General features: G+C 35.6%; 1 protein-coding gene across 2 annotated transcripts; it reads right to left on the reverse strand.

Moving 5' to 3' along the window:
• Positions 1 to 337: 337 nt before the first annotated feature.
• On the reverse strand, positions 338 to 6,785 carry LOC107792113 (uncharacterized). 2 transcript variants are annotated; one of them, XM_075236920.1, is made up of 11 exons: positions 5,793 to 6,785; positions 5,592 to 5,646; positions 5,100 to 5,199; positions 4,747 to 4,990; positions 3,973 to 4,026; positions 3,738 to 3,877; positions 2,953 to 3,520; positions 2,695 to 2,806; positions 2,524 to 2,573; positions 1,573 to 1,707; positions 338 to 836 (listed from the first exon to the last, which is right to left on the reverse strand). In XM_075236920.1, exons 1-11 carry the CDS (start codon positions 6,519 to 6,521, stop codon positions 588 to 590), a joined length of 2,436 nt encoding a protein of 811 aa, XP_075093021.1. In that variant the 5' UTR covers positions 6,522 to 6,785; the 3' UTR covers positions 338 to 587. The 2 variants fall into 2 exon arrangements, with proteins under 2 accessions (XP_075093021.1, XP_075093020.1); XM_075236919.1 differs by having other exon boundaries at positions 4,747 to 4,993.
• Between the last annotated feature and the right edge of the window lie 12,013 nt (positions 6,786 to 18,798).

Here is an 18,798-nt window from a genome sequence, read left to right on the forward strand (position 1 = left end):
TGTGTTTGGTGTATACGAGATAAGTTGAGATAAAACTTTTATTTTCTATGTTAACCTTAAATTTTTAAGGACTTTGGGGAAGAGTTGGAGAAGGGCACCTTTGTTGTTGTAGTGTTTAATCCCAAAATTATTATCTCACGCTCAATATGGAATAAAATAATACCAAAGTTAAGGTGTAAATTAATTTCAAAATTGCAAATTGCGAATTTAAATTCTAACAACAAAAAGCAAGCTACAATAATACCAAAGTTAAGGTGTAAATTGTAGTACTCCTCGGTACTACAATTTGACCAGGGGCAGGGAATCAAGTGGCCTGTGGTTACGGCTAGTAAGAGGGTAAATAATTGATTTCAGTGACTCTTTGAAAGCAAGCTTGCTTTTTTCCATGAAAAGAAACAAGATAAGCAATTCTAATGAAAAGGAAAAGAAGATAGGAAAATCTCAAATAGGTATTATTCACAAACAAACAAAAAAGATTATTTCTTTTGTTTGCATTCCCTCCCCGGTGGTTTCAAATCCCATCCAGTATTTCATTCTTTCTGGAGAAAGAGAAGAGAAAGAAAACACAAAATCCACTATCTGCTGAACTATCTTTTTCCTTCTGCCTTTAGTGACCTCTTTGAAACTCTAAGATCAGCAAGGAGAGGTTTAGGAAGGTCAAGCAAAACATCTCGAGAACAAACGTTAGATGCTGCTGAAGATCGCTTTAGTATATCAAATAAGGGGGCAGCAGCTGATGTTCCCGCAGCAGCATTTTTACCTTGGCTGCTTGATTTGGCTTGGAAGTTACCAAACTTTGTTGTACTATTCTTGATTGGAAGGTTTTCTTTCACGATCTGAAAGGAAAAACATTGAGCATGATCATTGAATGTCTCTACAATCCAACATCAATTCTATATTAAATGGAATAACAACCAACATTTAAGTGCTTCACACAACAGCAAGTGAATAACAAGCCATGATTCTTATACTATTAGGTTATAAATTTTTTAATACACATTATCATTAATGGTAACCTTTTCTCCTATCCTGTTTCTTAACTTCTAGGAATTTCTCTCATTTATCATCTACTAAAAGAAAAGCCAAATATCCTCTTGACAGGCAAACTTATACCTCTGGAAAATATGATCTACCAAGATTCTCACTGTAAATAAGCATGGAAAACCATAACATATGCTAAAGTGGAAATAGATGATGAAAGAGATTGAGGAGCAGCAGGCTCATCTTTGCCAATACATCAAGGCTGTTATTAGGGCTCTTAGAAGCAGCTTTGGAACTAATAAGAGCTCTTAGTAAAGTTATCAAGAAAAAAGAACTCGTCTAAAAGTGTCATAGTGATACTTATTTTTCTAGATAGAGTTGATCAGGTCAAGTAGGAAGAAATTTAAGTTTTTCCAGTCCATTAAGGTCATTTTAGGAGAGAACATGTAAAAATAAATATAAAAAATTCAAGCATCCAACATGAAACCAAACAATGCAACTTAGTCAATATCCCAAAACTATAATGTAGTTGCCAAGTGGATGATGCAAAACATCAGATACACAAATTTGAAGCTTTCATGAAGACGTTACCATATCTGAAGAATCCTCTGACATTGAGCTTCGGCTATTGCTGTCATCCCGTCCAAAGATGAAAGAACGAACTATGGTTGAACTTTGTTTATGGGACAATGGAAGATGATTTGTAACTCGTCCAAGAAAAGAGGACTACAGAGTAAAACAATCAGCAGATATTTACAGAGTATTAGTCATACAATGTCTAATAAATAGATGAAGAAGCAATGGGGGGTTCCATAAGAAGAGCAATTGGGTATTCTTGAAGCTTGCCATTCTTCGCCCTATGGTGGTCACCATGGTGGGGCGAGAACTGCTACAAAGGTCCTAAGCTATGGATTCTATTAGTCTACCTTGTACAAAGACGCTAGAGAGCTTGTTAAGAAGTATGATGATTGCCAAAGGGCCGGTGGGATTTCCAAGAAGAACGAGATGCCTCTCACCACCATCCTTGAGATTGATATTTTCAATGTGTGGGGCATCAACTCTATGGGTCCATTTGTGAGTTCGTGTGGGAACACCTATATTCTTGTTGTTGTGGATTACGTTTCCAAATGGGTTGAATTTGTGGCTTTGCCCAACAATGAAGCACGGAGTGTGGTGGCATTCTTGAAGAAAAACATATTCACAAACAGAGCCCCCAAAGCCTTAGTGTACCCAATGGTACCTTTGATAGGGCATGCAAACAAATGAAAATATATTCCCTAGACACAGCTCTAACATGCTAATATCTGGTAAGTATAGAACACTGAGGAGTGAGTCCATGGTTAATCACTTCTTCAATCCCAAATCAGTAAATGGGGGGGGGGGGGGAGCTAGTATCTCAAAATAAAATAGAGTAGACTACAATTAAACATGATCCTAAAAGTTCTAGATAAATGTTTCTCGATAGCACTGTATACATGGATAATTTACACCCAACCTCAGTTTCATGTGCCAAGTCATAAAGTAATTTAAGACAAAATTTACCTTCAGAGAGCTTTTCTTCTTTTGGTCCCTTAGCACTGTATCAAAGAACGCTGCAAAGTAGCAACAGCAATGAAAAGTAAAAAATCTGACAATTAAAGCATAATAAACAAGTACTTCAGTTTACAAACAAAGCATAATAAACAAGTATTTAAATGTTGAAATAACACCTACAGGATGCTTTTGCTTTTCTTTTATTGTCAGGCACAGTATTAAGCTTCTTTATAAGTCCAAATAACTCACTGGAACTTTCATCCTCAATAGGTGATACTACTGTTGTCAGCTCCTGTTCATATTTAAAGCTGAGTAAGTTTTCAAAAAGATGAAAGAAACTTCAACATGAAAAGAAAATGTTTGTTAAATCATAGAATATAACATGAAGGCTAATGTGCTGTGTCAGTGTTGTCAAACCTAACAACATGGCAAACTCACAGAGTTATATAGCATGCGCTGCTTTACAAGCCTCTTTTCAGTTTCCTCATCTTCATCAGATAAGTAAACCTCATCTTTATCCACAAACATCTGCATTATTATTTGCTTTGCCTTTTTTGAATTTAGTCGAGCAGAACTTTTAGGTATTGCATCCGTGTCAGTGACATTATTGACCTCTTCATCACACTCATCGCTTTCTAGTTCATCATCGACCAACATTGTCTCTTTTTGTTCTACACCACATTTTAACCGTTGCAGCAAATTCTCAGTTCCAGCAGCATCCTGCTGCTCAAGCCACTTTTGATGAAGTTCATTCCGCTTTTCTTTATCAACTGGATTTTCTTTGTAATCAGTGGCAATAATATCATGGAGTTCAGCAGAATCATCAATATCTTCGTCTTCTTCATCGCCGAACCGTAATAGGTCATTATCACTGTCATCTTCTTCCTCCGCTTCATCATCAACAAATGCTTTAACTGGGTCTCCCTTTGGAGAACTGCAGCCATCACCGCCTTCTTTTGTATATGGATTTACATTCTCCTTGTCATTGTCCTCCTCATCTGAGGAACTTTTAAAAGAAAAAAATATATTTATTTTCTGGAGTTTATTGTAATAAGGATGATGACTTAGTTTTAGCATAACAAATCAATGACAATAATCAAATAGACTTTTCTGTTTGTGGACATGTGATCCTTCGCCAAAGAACAAATCGGAGCTTATCAAGCCCAGATTGCAGTAAAACATGTCTAGATTTGCAAGCAAAGATACTTTCCAAAACCACTTACCTTTCATCTGGAGGGGCAGAATCGAACTTCAAGTTCAAAGCAAGGAGAGATGGTGCCATTACTTCTTCCAAAGGACTAGAGGCCGGGTCATCAAGCATCTCATCCTTACTGCCTGTTTGTTCAGAGTCATCAAATAGATCCTAAAATTTTTAAAAAGCTCCAGCATTAGATTTTCTTGCAAACCTGGTGTTACTTATAATAGCTCCCTTTACTAAGTGAAAAGATGAGAAACTACCTGAGTGTCATCAACTGGAGCTCTAAATACAGCGTTGGGCATTTCATCCAAAGCCTGCAGAGAGATAATAGCAGCAGCACTTAGCATGGCGATGACTGACATCAGGATGCAATAGATAATTTATTTAGTTTCATATGCCAATCTCTAATGTTCCTAGGTTCTATCACTGTTGCAAATACCATCAATATACAAGTAGATTGTGGACTTCAGGTAGCATGTTGACAATCTGTTACCTGGATGTGGTTGAAGAGTACAAACTCCTTGTCAATTCATACCACAAATTTGGCATTAGAGTTTAAAATGCATGGATCTCATGTATACATACTAAAACCAGATTTGGTACAAAACAGATCTGGGTTAAACCTGGTCCTTCTCTCTGAATGATGTTTAAAAAAGAGTTGCTGCCACTAACATATCCAGCACCCTATTTCAGCCAAAGAAGGATCAAGAAAGAGACCAGTTCAATGTTATGTTTTCACAAAAGTTACAAAGAGCTCACAAAATTCAAAAAAAAAAAATGAAGCATGCTTCTACAAATGGTTGAAAAGTAAAGGTCTACCAGTTCTCAACTCACATATTAAAGTTCAGATTAAATCCTTTTTACAGAAATTACCTTCAACTCATATGTGAAAAGGAAAGACACTCAGACCAGACACAAAACTGAACTCAATTGTCCGGCACTAGTTAGTATCAAATAAATGAATCTTATAGATGGCAATCTACTAACTGGACTACAGAGTACATGCTAAAAAAAATTAATGCAATTCCACTCACCATTTGATCAGGAGCAATTTCACTGCTTCTAGTAATTGGAGATACCGAAATTCCATCAATATTAGAGGTATCTGTAGTCCTATCCATTTCTATGCCATTTACATCCACCTTCTCTCCCAACTCTATGTCCAGTTTGTCAACTCTCTGCTCTTCGGAATATGCATTCTTTGCACCTAATTCCATCATAACCTCACTTGAAGCACTAATCTTGTGAATGGAACTGTTGCCGCTTAGCATCCCAGTCCTGCTAGTGAAATAACAACAGAAATGTATAGATAAAAGGGTGAGCAATCACAATCCGTATAGATCCAGGTAGTAAGACACATATTGCTTAAAATTCAGCTGCAGCTTACTTTTTCAAGACCTCGAGCTTCCTTTTCCGAATCTTCTCCAAAACAGAGGATATAGGCTTATGTATAACAGGTACAGGCTTAAATGTTGCATCCTTACTTTCTGATGATGTTAGAAGAAGAAAAAAACATGTGAGTGTCCGTTAAGTCTGGAAGCTTTAGTACAAGTACACATTTTCCATAAGAAAGAAGAACTACTCTTCAATCTCAGTTTTGTATGACTCTTCCTTTTAGGTAGTTTCAAATGTTTGACACGATTCTATTCTAAAGAAACTTTAGCAAATTTCAAGAATCCAAATTCATTAAACTTTCCAAATTTTAAACTTTGATATAATTTTTCCCTATTTAACTAACATTCCAATCATACTTTAATATTTTCTTCAACTATCACTAACATAAAATATAAGTCAAATCAAAACTTAGTATCAAATCAAATAATGTCACATCAATTGACACAGAGGAAGTACTAAAAACATTAAGTACAAAACTACAAACCTCGCAATAGTCGCTGAGTATCAACATGAAGCTGCTGAAGAAATATTTTTCTCTCCTGTATGCAAAACAAGTAAATCCAATATCGTCAATCTACATATGCACATACAAGCAAAAACAGAAATTAAAAGGTGTATACTGATAATAAACCACAATAACTGTCTCAAAGTAGACTAGTTGAGATCAGCTACTAAATCAACAAACCTTTGCTTCTCTTCTTTTGTTCGAAGCCAATTCTTTCGACTTCGCTTCACTACCAATGTCACCTTTAGTTCTCTTCTTCTTCTTCTTTTTCGTTTTGTCATCTTCCTTCAGATCCCCATCTCCTTCAACATCTTGTTGTGTTCCCAATTTCTCCATATCCAAATCCTCCATCTCCTTTGCCACGTCACCAGATTCCAAATCTTCCCCAACTTCCCTACTCGTTTCATGTTCTTTCCCACGAGACTGATCATCATCCTCACCAAAATCCAGAAATCTTTTAACCTCTTTGTTCTGCTCGCTAGAAACGAGAACATCCTCACCGCCCTTTTCATCCTCGATGTTGTGTGGTGACACGAGTTCAGTTGAATCAGCAGAATCTTCCTGGGTTCTGGAAGCTTCTAAAGCTTCCAATTCTTCCCTACTCTCTCCACCCTTTTCCTCAAAGCCAGACTCAGATCTTGTCTCTTCCTCGCTGCCCAGTGATGATGATACAAGTTCAGTTGAATCAGCAGAATCTTCTTCTAGGGTTTTGGAAGCTTCTAGAGCTTCCAATTTTGCAAAATCAACCTTAGGAAAGTCAAACACTTCGTCTATTGGCATAGTTGGGGGAGGATGTTGATTTTTGGAAGCTTCTAGAGCTTTCTTCAAACGCTTGAATCTAGGACGTCGGATCTCCGGAGAAGCCTCCTCCGGCAACGGGAAGGACTGATAATCGTCGTCACTTTCCATGAATTATTTTGAATCAATATGGGATTGATAAATAGGAGATTAGGGGATAGTGGCTGTGTGGAGGAATAATAGAGAAGTGGATCTTATTTGTGAAAGAGAAATGGAACTGAAGGGAGCGGTAAGATTAAAATGGAGATTAGGTTATAGCGCCAAATGATTTGAATTTTGAGGAAAGATAACCCGCCAAATTATTTGGTATTCTGAATTCAGCCCGCTTAAGGACACGTGGCACCATTTAAACAAGCTCCGTTCAGCTCCTAACCTGAATATCCCCCAAAGCATTTACCTTTTAAACAGTAAGACCCATCTTTGCACCAGCTCCTTCAAGCATAGTTCTAATTCTTGGTCTACTACTATAATAAAAGAATTACAAGAAAATACACGTGACTTTACATCATAGCAAAAAATTGCACATATTTTTAAGTTTTACCCTGTCTAACTCATATTGTACATATTTTGAAAGCACTTGTAGATTCAAAATCTATATTCTTACAACTATGGCTTCTAAAAACTATGGAGTCAATTCTTTGTTCTCACAAGCATTGCTTTCGCTCTCTCTTCTTCTCACATCTTCTATGTATGCTTCAAGGGGCCGTGTATTTTCTGTTTCTCCTCTTGTGTCATTTGCTTGCAATGTAAGAAAATTAAAGAGTAGAAGTCCACCATTGAAGATCATTCAAAGTTTTGCTTTTGAAAATGTGTTTTTTTGAATTTGTTAGTTGTTTGGATTGGGTGTTGTTCCAATTGATTGAAAATATCAAAAGGAGTTCAAAATTTAAATTTGAAGTGATTTTACGTAGATTTGAGCAAGATTTGAGTTAAATTTCAGAAAAGACGCAAGGAAGAAAATGAAGTCAGTTTTTTGTATAATTATGTATAATCTTGTATAATAGTGTATATGAGTGTAGAAACACATCTTATAGACTTATACACTTTTATACATCTTTATACAAGCGTTTATAGACGAACTTATTCCACAATTTTAGTTGCAATTCTTGTTCAAAACCAGTTCAAATCTCCATTAAATGACTTCAAATTTTATATACAACCTCCTTATACTATTTCTAACAAGTGTAAATAACACCCACTTCAAATTTCTCACAAAATCAAATTTAGAATTTAAACCCACATATTTAAGCTTGTTAAAAATCTAATTTTCACCACCCAAATAAATTTGGTTTGTTGAATTAATATTTGAGTCACAGTTACTGATTCGAAAATTAATTTAAAAGCTTGAGGAATCTTTTTTTAAAACTAAATAGCAATTTTGAGAACCTATTGAAGTTGAATGTTGAATCTTAGCCTATTATTTTTGGGTTAGTTGGTTGTAAATTGAAGTATGAGTTATAAAATTGAAAAGCAAGGAGCCCAGATGTTCTAATGTGAAATTTTCCCTACTATATTAGCAGTAGGGTCCATTAACCATTGGGAATTCCATCCATTTACACAGAAAGCTTACCATCAACATAGAATTGAGTCTCATTCCTCTCTAGAAAATTGAAACTTAGCTCCCGTTTGGCCATACATTTTGACTTTATTTTTTCAAAAAAAAAATTAAAACAATGTTTGTTTATATAAAATATGATCATGTTTTGGGGGAAAAATTTAAAAATTTTGAAGTTTCCAAAAACTAGTTTAGGGCATTTTTTGGCAAAAAAATTTCTTTCACTTACAAAACTTCAACTTTTTCTTCAAATAAAATACATGTCCAAATATAATTTCAACTTTCAAAAATTATTTCAACTTTTTCTAAATCTAATAATAGAATATAAAAATGTGATATTTATACCTTAGATCTCTTTAACTCCCCAATCTTTAAGAAGCCCACATAAAAAAAATTATTTCGAACAATAATCATATCCTCTTGGGAAATTTACCAAAGAGATAACTTTAAGATTAGCCATAATTCAAGAATTGCAATAAAGGAACTTTTTTGGTTCCAAGAATGGGAGGTTAAACTAAATTTGTGTTCTAGTTTCTCATGATGGCAATTATAGATTAAGCAAAAAAGCAAGAAAGTACACTTAACAATATAACCTATAAAGAATTTGTCAAACACATTATGAGAATTTGAGAAAACTTAAAAGGAGATGATGATGAGTATAGGAGGTAAAATTAGTTATTGACAGTTGAGCGAATGATGATGAAGTGACACATGGAACTAAAGACAGGTGGATGTGAGTCAGCAAACAGCTATACCGGATGCAGGCATGCGACCGATGTTGAATGCATGGACGAAGCTACACTATGGTAAGGGTAGTCAACCACCCTTCATCGGAAAATTACACGGCATATATAGGTAAAATATTAGGTTTTAGAGATATATAATATATATTGAACACCCTTTGTCAGAGATATTTTTACTTCTTTCAAGTTTGGATATCCTAAGGAAAATTTCTAGCTTCGCCACTGGCTGAATGAATCCTGAAGACAGAGTAACTGATAACAAAGGTTCAAAATATTGACATCAGATAGCATTCAATGAGCACCCGTTACAGAGAATATCTACATTTATAACCAATCGTTATGCGGCCATCAATTACGATTTTATTCACATTCAAGAGGAACTTGATTTTGGGATCTTGTCTCCCAAAAAAAACTATAAATAGGGGAATTAGCATCACTTATAGGGAAAAAAATTATGTACATAGAAAAGACTATATTCTACTCTCATTTTATGTCATTACTCTCAATCTTTGTTCTTGAATATTGTTCTCACTTTCTCCACCGGAAAGGCTAAGTTCATAGCCAAGCTCGTATTTCCTTTAATTTCATTTCATAACCTAATTTTTGTTCTTATATATTTTCTATTTGTGGGTCAAAAGATTTACTTGTCAATAAACCACGCTATAAATTCAACTGCATTGTTTTACGGGTAATGTTACACCACATGTTTTCGTACGTGAGAGTACGTCGTAAATCAATTGATGTAAGCTCAAAAATAAGATTATATTTGAAAGCATATAAAGTAAGTTAATCATGTTACCTTGGAGGTTACAAATATTTACAATCATGAATAACGAGTACCAAGAGGGTTGGAATGCTTAGAAGCTAGACCAATTGAAGAAAATAAGTTTCGTCGAAAGTCGACAAGTTTGGAATGTTATAACATGTACTTTGGGGTGAGACTAGGGTTCTTAACATGATAAGGAGGTTATTCTATGAGTTATAATAGTCGTGTTCTACGTTTTGAAGTCAAGCAAGTTGTGGAATAAAAGTTGGCAAAGGTCATCACAAGTTACATTCATAATGTGCTGAAATTTAGCTCAAATGTAGATGAGCTTTTCTCTAAATATACTTTGAATTATCGGATGATCTACCTACCAAATTGAATATCTACGAGTCTAGTTTCTAACACATTAAACCGTTTGTCAATATGATATCGGAGTAGAGAGATATTCGTGTTTTCGCGAGACTGCGCAAAGCAGCTCCCTATGGGACCCACATAGGCGGTTGAGATATATTGATATATATATATATAAGATGCCTCAACCCCGTTTTAACTCATTCTTTTTCAGTATCTTTATACCCTAGACACCTAAAAACACTCTCTCAAGGTTCTCTCATGATCCAAGACCCAAACAAAGGGCAAACAACACAAATCAAGTGTCGGGAATCCCGTTGCGCCAGTAAGTTTCTTGTTCTTCTTGTTGTTGCTGATTTTTGGATGGTGCCAGCTCATGCAGGAGGTTGTTTTAAGTGGTTTAAGTTCTGTAAAATACTCTTTCAAGGTTTTCATGTCAACCCTAGGTTATTTCAAGTCTTGCAAATGGATTATACCATATTTCAACATCAAAGGTTAATTCTAGTGAAGAACAACACCTCTTTTAGGTTGTGTTGTCATTGAGGATAGTTGTGGGTTGTGTTTCTCTGAAATTTCAAGTTGTTGCTACTGGCTAAGGTGAGTATAACAGCCTACAAATTGTGCTTAATTTTGCTTGCATGTTGGTTAAGTTGTTAGGATGCTAAACTACAAGATAATATTTGGATTAACTTAAGTCACTTCTATGGTGTTTTATTGCCATTGAGGATTGTTGTAACTTAAGCCACTTCTTGGAGGTATGTGTATTATGTTCTTTCATGTGCTTAAAGTTATCTTGATGTTTATTAAGTTAAATGGATGGACTAGACATGAACTAGTGAATAAAGTTGCTAATTAAAGATAGTTGGAGTTGTGGATTATTTTCTTTGTTATAAATATATGGTATAAGGATGGAATCATTGATGAATGACTTCATTATCATGTTAATGATGTTGTTAAGTTAATGTAAGAATTCTATAAGAGGTTATATGGGTTATACAGATTCCAATTGGAGCTTGCCACTCGTCGTGTTGTTGTTATATAGTGTCTTGTTATTGATATGTATATGTTGTTGGATTTATTTAGTTGTTATTGTTGGTATATGGTATTGGAGGAGGCCCGTGTTACAGGGAAAATGCTACCAAAATTTACATAAATGAGCTACTAGTTTAAGTTGTGAACTTAGCCTTTACTCAACACTGATTTTGAACCTCTGTATGCTATGGTAAATTGAGTTGAGTTGTTTGAATAATATCTTGGAAGGTATTAAGGACTCAACAGAGTTGAGGTAAGTAAGGTTATCCCTTCTTTCCTTTTGGCATGATCTAAAGTGAAATGAACATAAACGATACGCTATTTCATAACGTATCTACTCCTAGCAACTAAGTTGCCCATGTTGTTTTTTCCTTATAAAAGTTATTTTAAGTAAGTATGTATGATCCTTGAATCCTACTGAGGCTCATATTGATGGTATGGATGACAATAATGTTAATCGAGGGTGCGACAACCTTACGTCACTTTGAAAAGTTTAGAACGTGATTCCATGAGTCCAACATGCACTTATATATATATATATATATATATATATATATATATATATATATATATATATATATATTACTCTACCGTGTCGCGCTATAGTCAGTCGGGTACGATACCTATTTTGCAACTACTGATCAGTTAGGTTTATCGAGCTCCACGTGGGCCAAGTACGATTGTACCGAGTCTTATGATGGCCAGGTATATTTTTACCTAGTCCTCTTCGAGGCCGGGTACGATACGATGATGATGATACCCACAGAGGTACTCAGATGTTACAGGTTGTAACTTCTCTACCTTTCTTTACATTACTGCTCTTATTTATGATTTCCTACCTTACATACTCGGTACTTTATTCGTACTGACATCCTTTTTACTTGGGGATGCTGTGTTTTATGCTCGCATGTGCTGATAGACATGATGACAGTCCTCCTAGAAGGCTATCAGCTCAGCAGAAGGTGTTGGTGCACTCCACTTGCTCAGGAGTTGCCTATTTAGTCAGTATGATTGTGACATATATTGATTGGCATGGCAGGGCTCTGCCCCGACCTTTATGATGTTTATGTACTCTTAGAGGCTTGTAGACGGATGTCATGTGTATGGATACTTGTATGGCCTTGTCGGCCTATGTTTTGAGTATACAAATGATCCTGTCGGCCTTATAGGCCCGTATGTCACATGTATAAGTTTCTATATCATGTTGGGTCATCCTATGTCTAGTATTACTTTATGTTTTATTATAGTTATCTCATGATGACCCTTTTGGCCCATGTACCCATGATTGTATGATAAGAAAGATATGTTACGATGGTACTCGGTTGAATAAGGTACCGGGTGTCTGTCGTAGCCCTTCGATTTGGGTTGTGATAGAAGTGGTATCAGAGAAGTTCTGTCATAGGGAGTCTACAAGCCATGTCTAGTAGAGTATTGTTTATGGGTGTGTTGTACACCATACTTATAAGCAGAAGGCTATAGTGTATTTAGGATTGTCACTCTTTCTCCTTACTCTAGATTGTGTGGTAGAGCTCAATTGTAAGAATTCAAACTTCCAAATTCTATTTTATTCGTAATACAATGATACCTCATCCAGAAAGAAGATGGTTGGTAAGAGATTGAATGTAGATGTGGAAAAGTTGAGTCATACGAAATTGATTTTGCATCATGCTTATGATGAGTAAATTTGAGGTTTTCAGTAGATCACGTGTGTACTAAGACATGTAAGCTTTTTGATAAGTCATGAATATCTACCACCCATATGGTAAAAAACAACAAGAGAATCAGAAGGTAGATACAAGTTTCAACAAGTAAAAAAAGCAAGGTAAAAAAGGGTACAAGGTACCCAGTTAGTGAAGATTATCAGTATTTACAATTCAGGCAGAGAAATATAAGCATTCTGAGTTACTTTCAACAGTAACAGAGATATATACACTTGACAACAACCGTCTCAGTTATGCCCTATGAGAGCTAACAGATATAGTTTCAGAGATAGATGGGATATCAGGATCCAACTGGGGTTAGAGTAACCCAAAATGGTTGATGGATTGTTAGCGTTAGCTAATATTTCTGAAGGATATTGCAAACGTGGTAATAGTTCTCCTTGTGAGACACCTCGATTGTGCATTTAGATTTGAAATACTAAAATGTCCAGAAAATTTAGAAGGTTGGCACTGGAATCCTAGAAGAGATAAATATTTACCTTTGTATGGATCTCGTCCCTAATAAATAGAGAATGTCAGGTGACCCTAAAGAGCCAGTGGAAGTGAAATAATATTTTATTGAAGTTTTCAGAATAAGGTGATAGATAGAAATATTAGCAAGAGAATAAGAAGAGAGTAAATGAAGCACTATGAGTAAAATGTGATAAATGGTGATAATAGTAAATCAATATGACACGATAACAGAGTCTATAATCAAGTGAAGGAAAAGACAAGAGGTGATAGGCCTTGAGATAATAAAAGAGTATAGGCTAAAAGTCATATCCTCATTTTGAAAAATGAGTTGGTGACTCCAACGTAATTACTAGAAGGCTAAGTTAGACCCCCTATAGAATCAGAAATTTGTATGGTCTAGTAAACAAGATAAAACCAAGCATGAATTAGGGACCAGAGGATTTGATAATAGTATACATCGTGATAATTTCAGAGATCACGTTCCGGCAATAATAGAATGGACAACAAAAGAATAACCTTTAAAGTTCATTCAGGAAGACGACTCCCTAAAGCAAGCACTGTGAGCAGAGTTAAGCTTAAGGGACTAAGCGTGTTGGTTACACTGGGTGTCACCTTCATGCGTAAGAAATTTATTTATCCCTAGTATAGAAAGGTTACCGCAAGGCAAGTAAGAGTCCGTGAAGATGCAAAAAGACACCAAAGATGAAAAGGTAAAACATTTATAGGTAAATCTTCATAGCATTAAATGTTAGTACTCTCCTAAAGGGAGGAGATGGTGTGATGTGGTATTAAGTCGAAGATATGTGGTTTAGGTAACTATGGAATAGTAAAGGAAGAATGTGGTAGAAAGGCGAAAGGAATGAGATTGCATTTATTCAGATCCTACGGATATGATACGACTCCAGAACATTGTGCAAGCACGACGCCGGGGAGAGGCAGTAAGGGTTCCAACACCAGATGTTATTGATAAATAAGTGCAAATGAAAACTTGATACATAAGGAGCCAATGTGAGGGGTAAGTTAAGACAAAGGACATACCCCAAGAGAGATTACGCAGAATATGGATATGAGAATGGACGAATGAGTAGTTAGTAGTTGATTCAGGAAGAGCCTAGATATGGCTAGATAAGAGGATACAGACAAATCAGGAGATATGTGCAAGATAAACATAATGAACCCCAACATAGTGAATTCAACCTTGTAGATACGACGTCGTAATCCTTGAAAAATATTCAGATAGGAGTTTGGGTAGTTAAAGGTGTCGTATAGGTTTTATGGAAATAAAAGAGAGTGTCACTAGGGAGACATTCAAAATTTGAGTTCAGAAGTAACCCTACGAGCATAAGGGCGTATAGGTAAGTAACTAAGGATAATTATAGGCGAGGAAGAACATCAAAAAATTCTGTCAGATATACGATGTAATAAGCTCACAATGTTACAAAAGTCGGAAGGTCTTCCCTAAGTATTACAATGAAAGACTAGCTGAGAAAATAAGGAAGAAGGTTTCCACCTAATCATAGTAACCTAAAGAGGAAATGATCTTGTAACAACAATCTCACTATAACATTATATGCATTCCATAAAATAAAAAAAGTGGCATCTATCGTGGCTAATGAACGGGAAGAAAAAAAAAACAAAAGTGAAATTTGAGATCATATGAGTTACAAGAAATTCAAGTATTCGTGTTCAATAAGATAATCCAAGTATTCATACAACAAGTGGCAGAACGACCATGAAAAGTAATTGCTTATATTTAAAGACAATTGAGAAGGCACGAAAGGAAATCTATGGAGCTAGCAAGTTAAAGGAAGGTTGCGAGTAATACAAATAGATATGCGTAGGTCGCAAGATAAAGTATCATAGAGTGACAAGATAATAGGTAGATAGGAGTAAGGATAAGAAAATGTGAGTGAGATGGTGACAAGAATAGGTAAGGCTTTGGGATTAAGCCCATCAAAACAAGAGAGCTAATGGTTTCCGTAAGTAATGGAAAGCTCAGTACATCCTGAATGAACTCAGAGGAGTCTAAGGATAGGAGCAATTACAAGAGATGATATGCTTTCCTGGTAGTAGAATAAAGGTGTGATAGTGATAGATAAAAGGATGACGTTTAGGCCTTTGATTGAGTAATGGGATTTCATGAATTGCACGGGATTAGACTACCCCCATAAGATGAATCACGTTGGGATTATATGAAATACGATTATTAAAGTATGGTATCGTCCCTAGGTGGATCAGGAAAACCACTTCAGATGTTCCCCGATGAGACGTGAGCCCTAGTGACAATGCATTACGTAAGAGGTTTCAAGTTATCACTGGTGGATTATAGATCAACATTAAGGTGAATCAACAATATATGGATAAAAATTCCAAAGTATGAGAGGAGATTATGATGCCATTCTTTAGAGGAAGAGTAATAAGGAAGCATTAAATGGCTTAAATTTATACATATAGATAAGCGGTGAGAGAGTAACCTAAAGTTGGATAGTAGACCTCGATAATAATAAATCGAAGTAATGGCATAGTATGGCCTACCTAGTTGTAGTAAATCCACAAGCATAGATAAGTGAGCCTATGAAACAAGATATATCAATAGTCGTAAGTTCAACAAAGTACCAAGCGAAGAACTTTAGTGCACCTATAGATGCCCAGAGGGACAACTTGTCATAGTACTGCATATGTTCACAAAGTGAGACCTAGAGATTGGCTAAAAGATAAAGGAAAAAGGAGAGAAAAGTCGCATAGAAGCACATACAAGGTCAGAGTCGTACTGGCTACATGACAAAAGGTAGCAACAGTTACGAGATTGGAAGAATTTCGATCACAAGTTATGGTATGAGAAAGAGGCCTAAAGAGGGGAATGCCCTGGCTTTAAATTTATTCACCAAACAGCTCCCTAGATGGCAAAGACAATATTAAAGTATTCATAAGAGCTAATGCTTAAGTGACAGATAAGTTCTCAGTCAACATTCGAGGACAAATGTTCAAAAGAGGGAATGATGTTACACCCCATATTTTCGTACGTGAGAGTACGTCGTAAGTAAATTGATATAAGCCCAGAAATAAAATTATATTTGGAAGCATATAAAGTAAGTTAATTATGTTTACTTGGAGGTCACAAATATTTACAATCATGTATAACGAGTACCAAGAGGGTTGGAAAGCTTAGAAGCTAAACCAATTGAAGAAAATAAGTTTCGGGGAAAGTCGACAAGTTTGGAATGTTATAACATGTAATTTGGGGTGACACTAGGGTTCTTAACATGATAAGGAGGTTATTCTATGAGTTATTTTAGTCGTATGATAGTCGTGTGCTACGTTTTGAAGTCAATCAAGTTGTGAAACAAAAGTTGGCAAAGGTCATCACAAGTTACATTCATAATGTGCAGAAATTTAGGTCAAATGTAGCTGAGCTTTCTCCCAATATACTTGGAATTATTGGATGATCTACCTACCAAATTGAATACCTACGAGTCTAGTTTCTAATGCATTAAACTGTTCATCTATACGATGTTGGAATAGAGATATATTTGTATTTTTCACGAGACTGCGCCAAGCAGCTCTCTATGGGGCCCACATAGGCAGTTGAGATATATATATAAGACGCCTCAACCCCGTTTTAACTTATTATTTTTCAGTATCTTCAGACCCTATGTCACACCTCCTTTTTCCGCCCCCACGAGGGTACAAGGAGTTTTTTCCAATTAAAGGACAATCGAAAGGGGATTTATTTGTTTATTTCAGAGTCGCCACTTGGGATATTTAGGGTGTCCCAAGTCACCAATTTTAATCTCGAATCGAGGAAAAGAATGACTCCATATTACAGTATGCGTACCAGAAATCCGGATAAGGAATTCTGTTAACCCGGGAGAAGGTGTTAGGCATTCCCGAGTTCCGTGGTTCTAGCACGGTCGCTCAACTGTTATATTCGGCTTGATTATCTGATTTTATACAAATATGAACTTATGTTCAAATTTTAACTTTTTGACCGCTTTCATAATTATTATTATTATTTTTACAAGGAATTGCAACGTTGTGAAAATGTATCTCGAACCGCGTTACAATCAATGTACCCGTGGTCGTCGACACACTTTGACTCCGTTGAGATTTGGATTTGGGTCACATCAATGTGCACCCGAGTTTAAGAAAATTAAATTATTAAAGGCGCGCCTAAAGCGACTAGCGTATCATCTACTTTGGGTAGGGCCGTGGAATTTTGCTAAACGGTCCATCCCGAAGTCTAAGCAATTTTAAAGCAAATATTTACTGAGGGCCCCGCAATTTTGTATTTTTATTTGGCAAGGCTCATCTCATTCTTATTTTTAAGGATAAACCTACAGTGACTACATTTCTTCTATTAAGTTTGTCTCTAAAAATAAAAGAAAATTTCTCAATTAATTACATGCTGAAAAACATAACTTATTAGTTATTAGTTTACGGCTAATGTGAATGGAAAATTGCGATCGAGTTTGTACAAAGAAAAACTGCTTTCATTCTATATTCTATTATTCAATAATACTAGAACATGAGATTGACACACCATAATATCAAAACAAATTAACTAGTATTTGATTAATTTAAACTAACATTATTAGATGAAGAAGTTATACATATGCAACCCCATTACTCATTAATTAATCGACTACATTTTTATACAAAGAAAGGAAAATTATATTCAAACACAAATCTAAACAGGAGGGATTCAACAGGAACAAAGCCTGATTAATATTTCATTTCGCTTCAAGCCGAGAGTGTACAAATGTGTACCTGGAAATGGCAGTACAAGAAGAAAAGAAGAAGGAGTCAGCAACAGTAATAACACAACAACAGCAGATTCAGCAACACCGCAAAACCAGTAACGACCAGTAGAATAACCCAGTAACAGATTGAAAAATCAGCAATATCAAAGTGCAATCGCAATCAAAGCAGAAGAGAGACGGATACAAGATGCAGTAGTTTACTGATTTTGAATAACACTCGAGGAAAGGCAAGCGGAAATTATTCAAGTGAAAGTTCAAATTGTCTTTCTCTTTTACTCTCAAATTCTGATTTCTCAAAATTCTTTCAAGTTCAAGTCTCTTCTCTCCTCTCCAGTTTTAGTCTAAAACTCTCTTTCTTTTTTTAAACTGCCCGTTTTTTTTTTCTCTCAAGTGTCAAAAGTCTCCCCAAATAATGTGTCCAAATGACTTTATATATAACAAGACTCTTGTCTTGAATCCCCAACCCGAAATATTCCCCTCAAAGCATGCTTTGTTTCCCACTTTCTTAAACAAATGAATTATTCCCCACTATTTTGTGTCTTGTCCCCCATTATATTAAATAATTGTATCAACCCCACCCCATTACATCTTGTCCCCCATGCCTAACATAAACAGTTACAATATTCCCCTCCACTACATTATGTCTTGTCCCCCATTATATTAAACAATTATATCATCCACACCCCATTACATTTTGTCCCCCATGCTTAACATAAAGAATTATTCAAAATGTTCAATTACCAAACTACCCCTCCGACCTTATTGCAATTACCATTTTACCCCCATCAGCTATAACCAATCAATTAATCAAACTCAACCAAAATATAGCCAATAAGACCAATTTCTTGAACAAACTCAACAACAAACCATATGAACACAGATGAATCATTCAACTTCAAATTAATGGAAATAAATTAACCATATTGGAAACCAATTCTGGTTAACTTAGACCAAAAATGGATGAGCAAGGAAACAACAATATTAACAACACAATACATGATTCAAAT

This window comes from Nicotiana tabacum, chromosome 18, assembly GCF_000715075.1.
Source record: "Nicotiana tabacum cultivar K326 chromosome 18, ASM71507v2, whole genome shotgun sequence".
Classification (NCBI taxonomy): Eukaryota; Viridiplantae; Streptophyta; class Magnoliopsida; order Solanales; family Solanaceae; genus Nicotiana; species Nicotiana tabacum.

Bases quoted from the DNA above. Each gene is read 5' to 3' on its own strand.
- LOC107792113 (XM_075236919.1), bottom strand. From the start codon at position 6,521: ATGGAAAGTGACGACGATTATCAGTCCTTCCCGTTGCCGGAGGAGGCT. The intron at 3,878-3,972 runs GTAGTTTCTCAT...TAAAAATTTTAG, and splicing joins CTCCAGTTGATGACACTCAG to GATCTATTTGATGACTCTGA. The intron at 2,574-2,694 runs GTAGGTGTTATT...GCTACTTTGCAG, and splicing joins AAGAAAAGCAAAAGCATCCT to CGTTCTTTGATACAGTGCTA.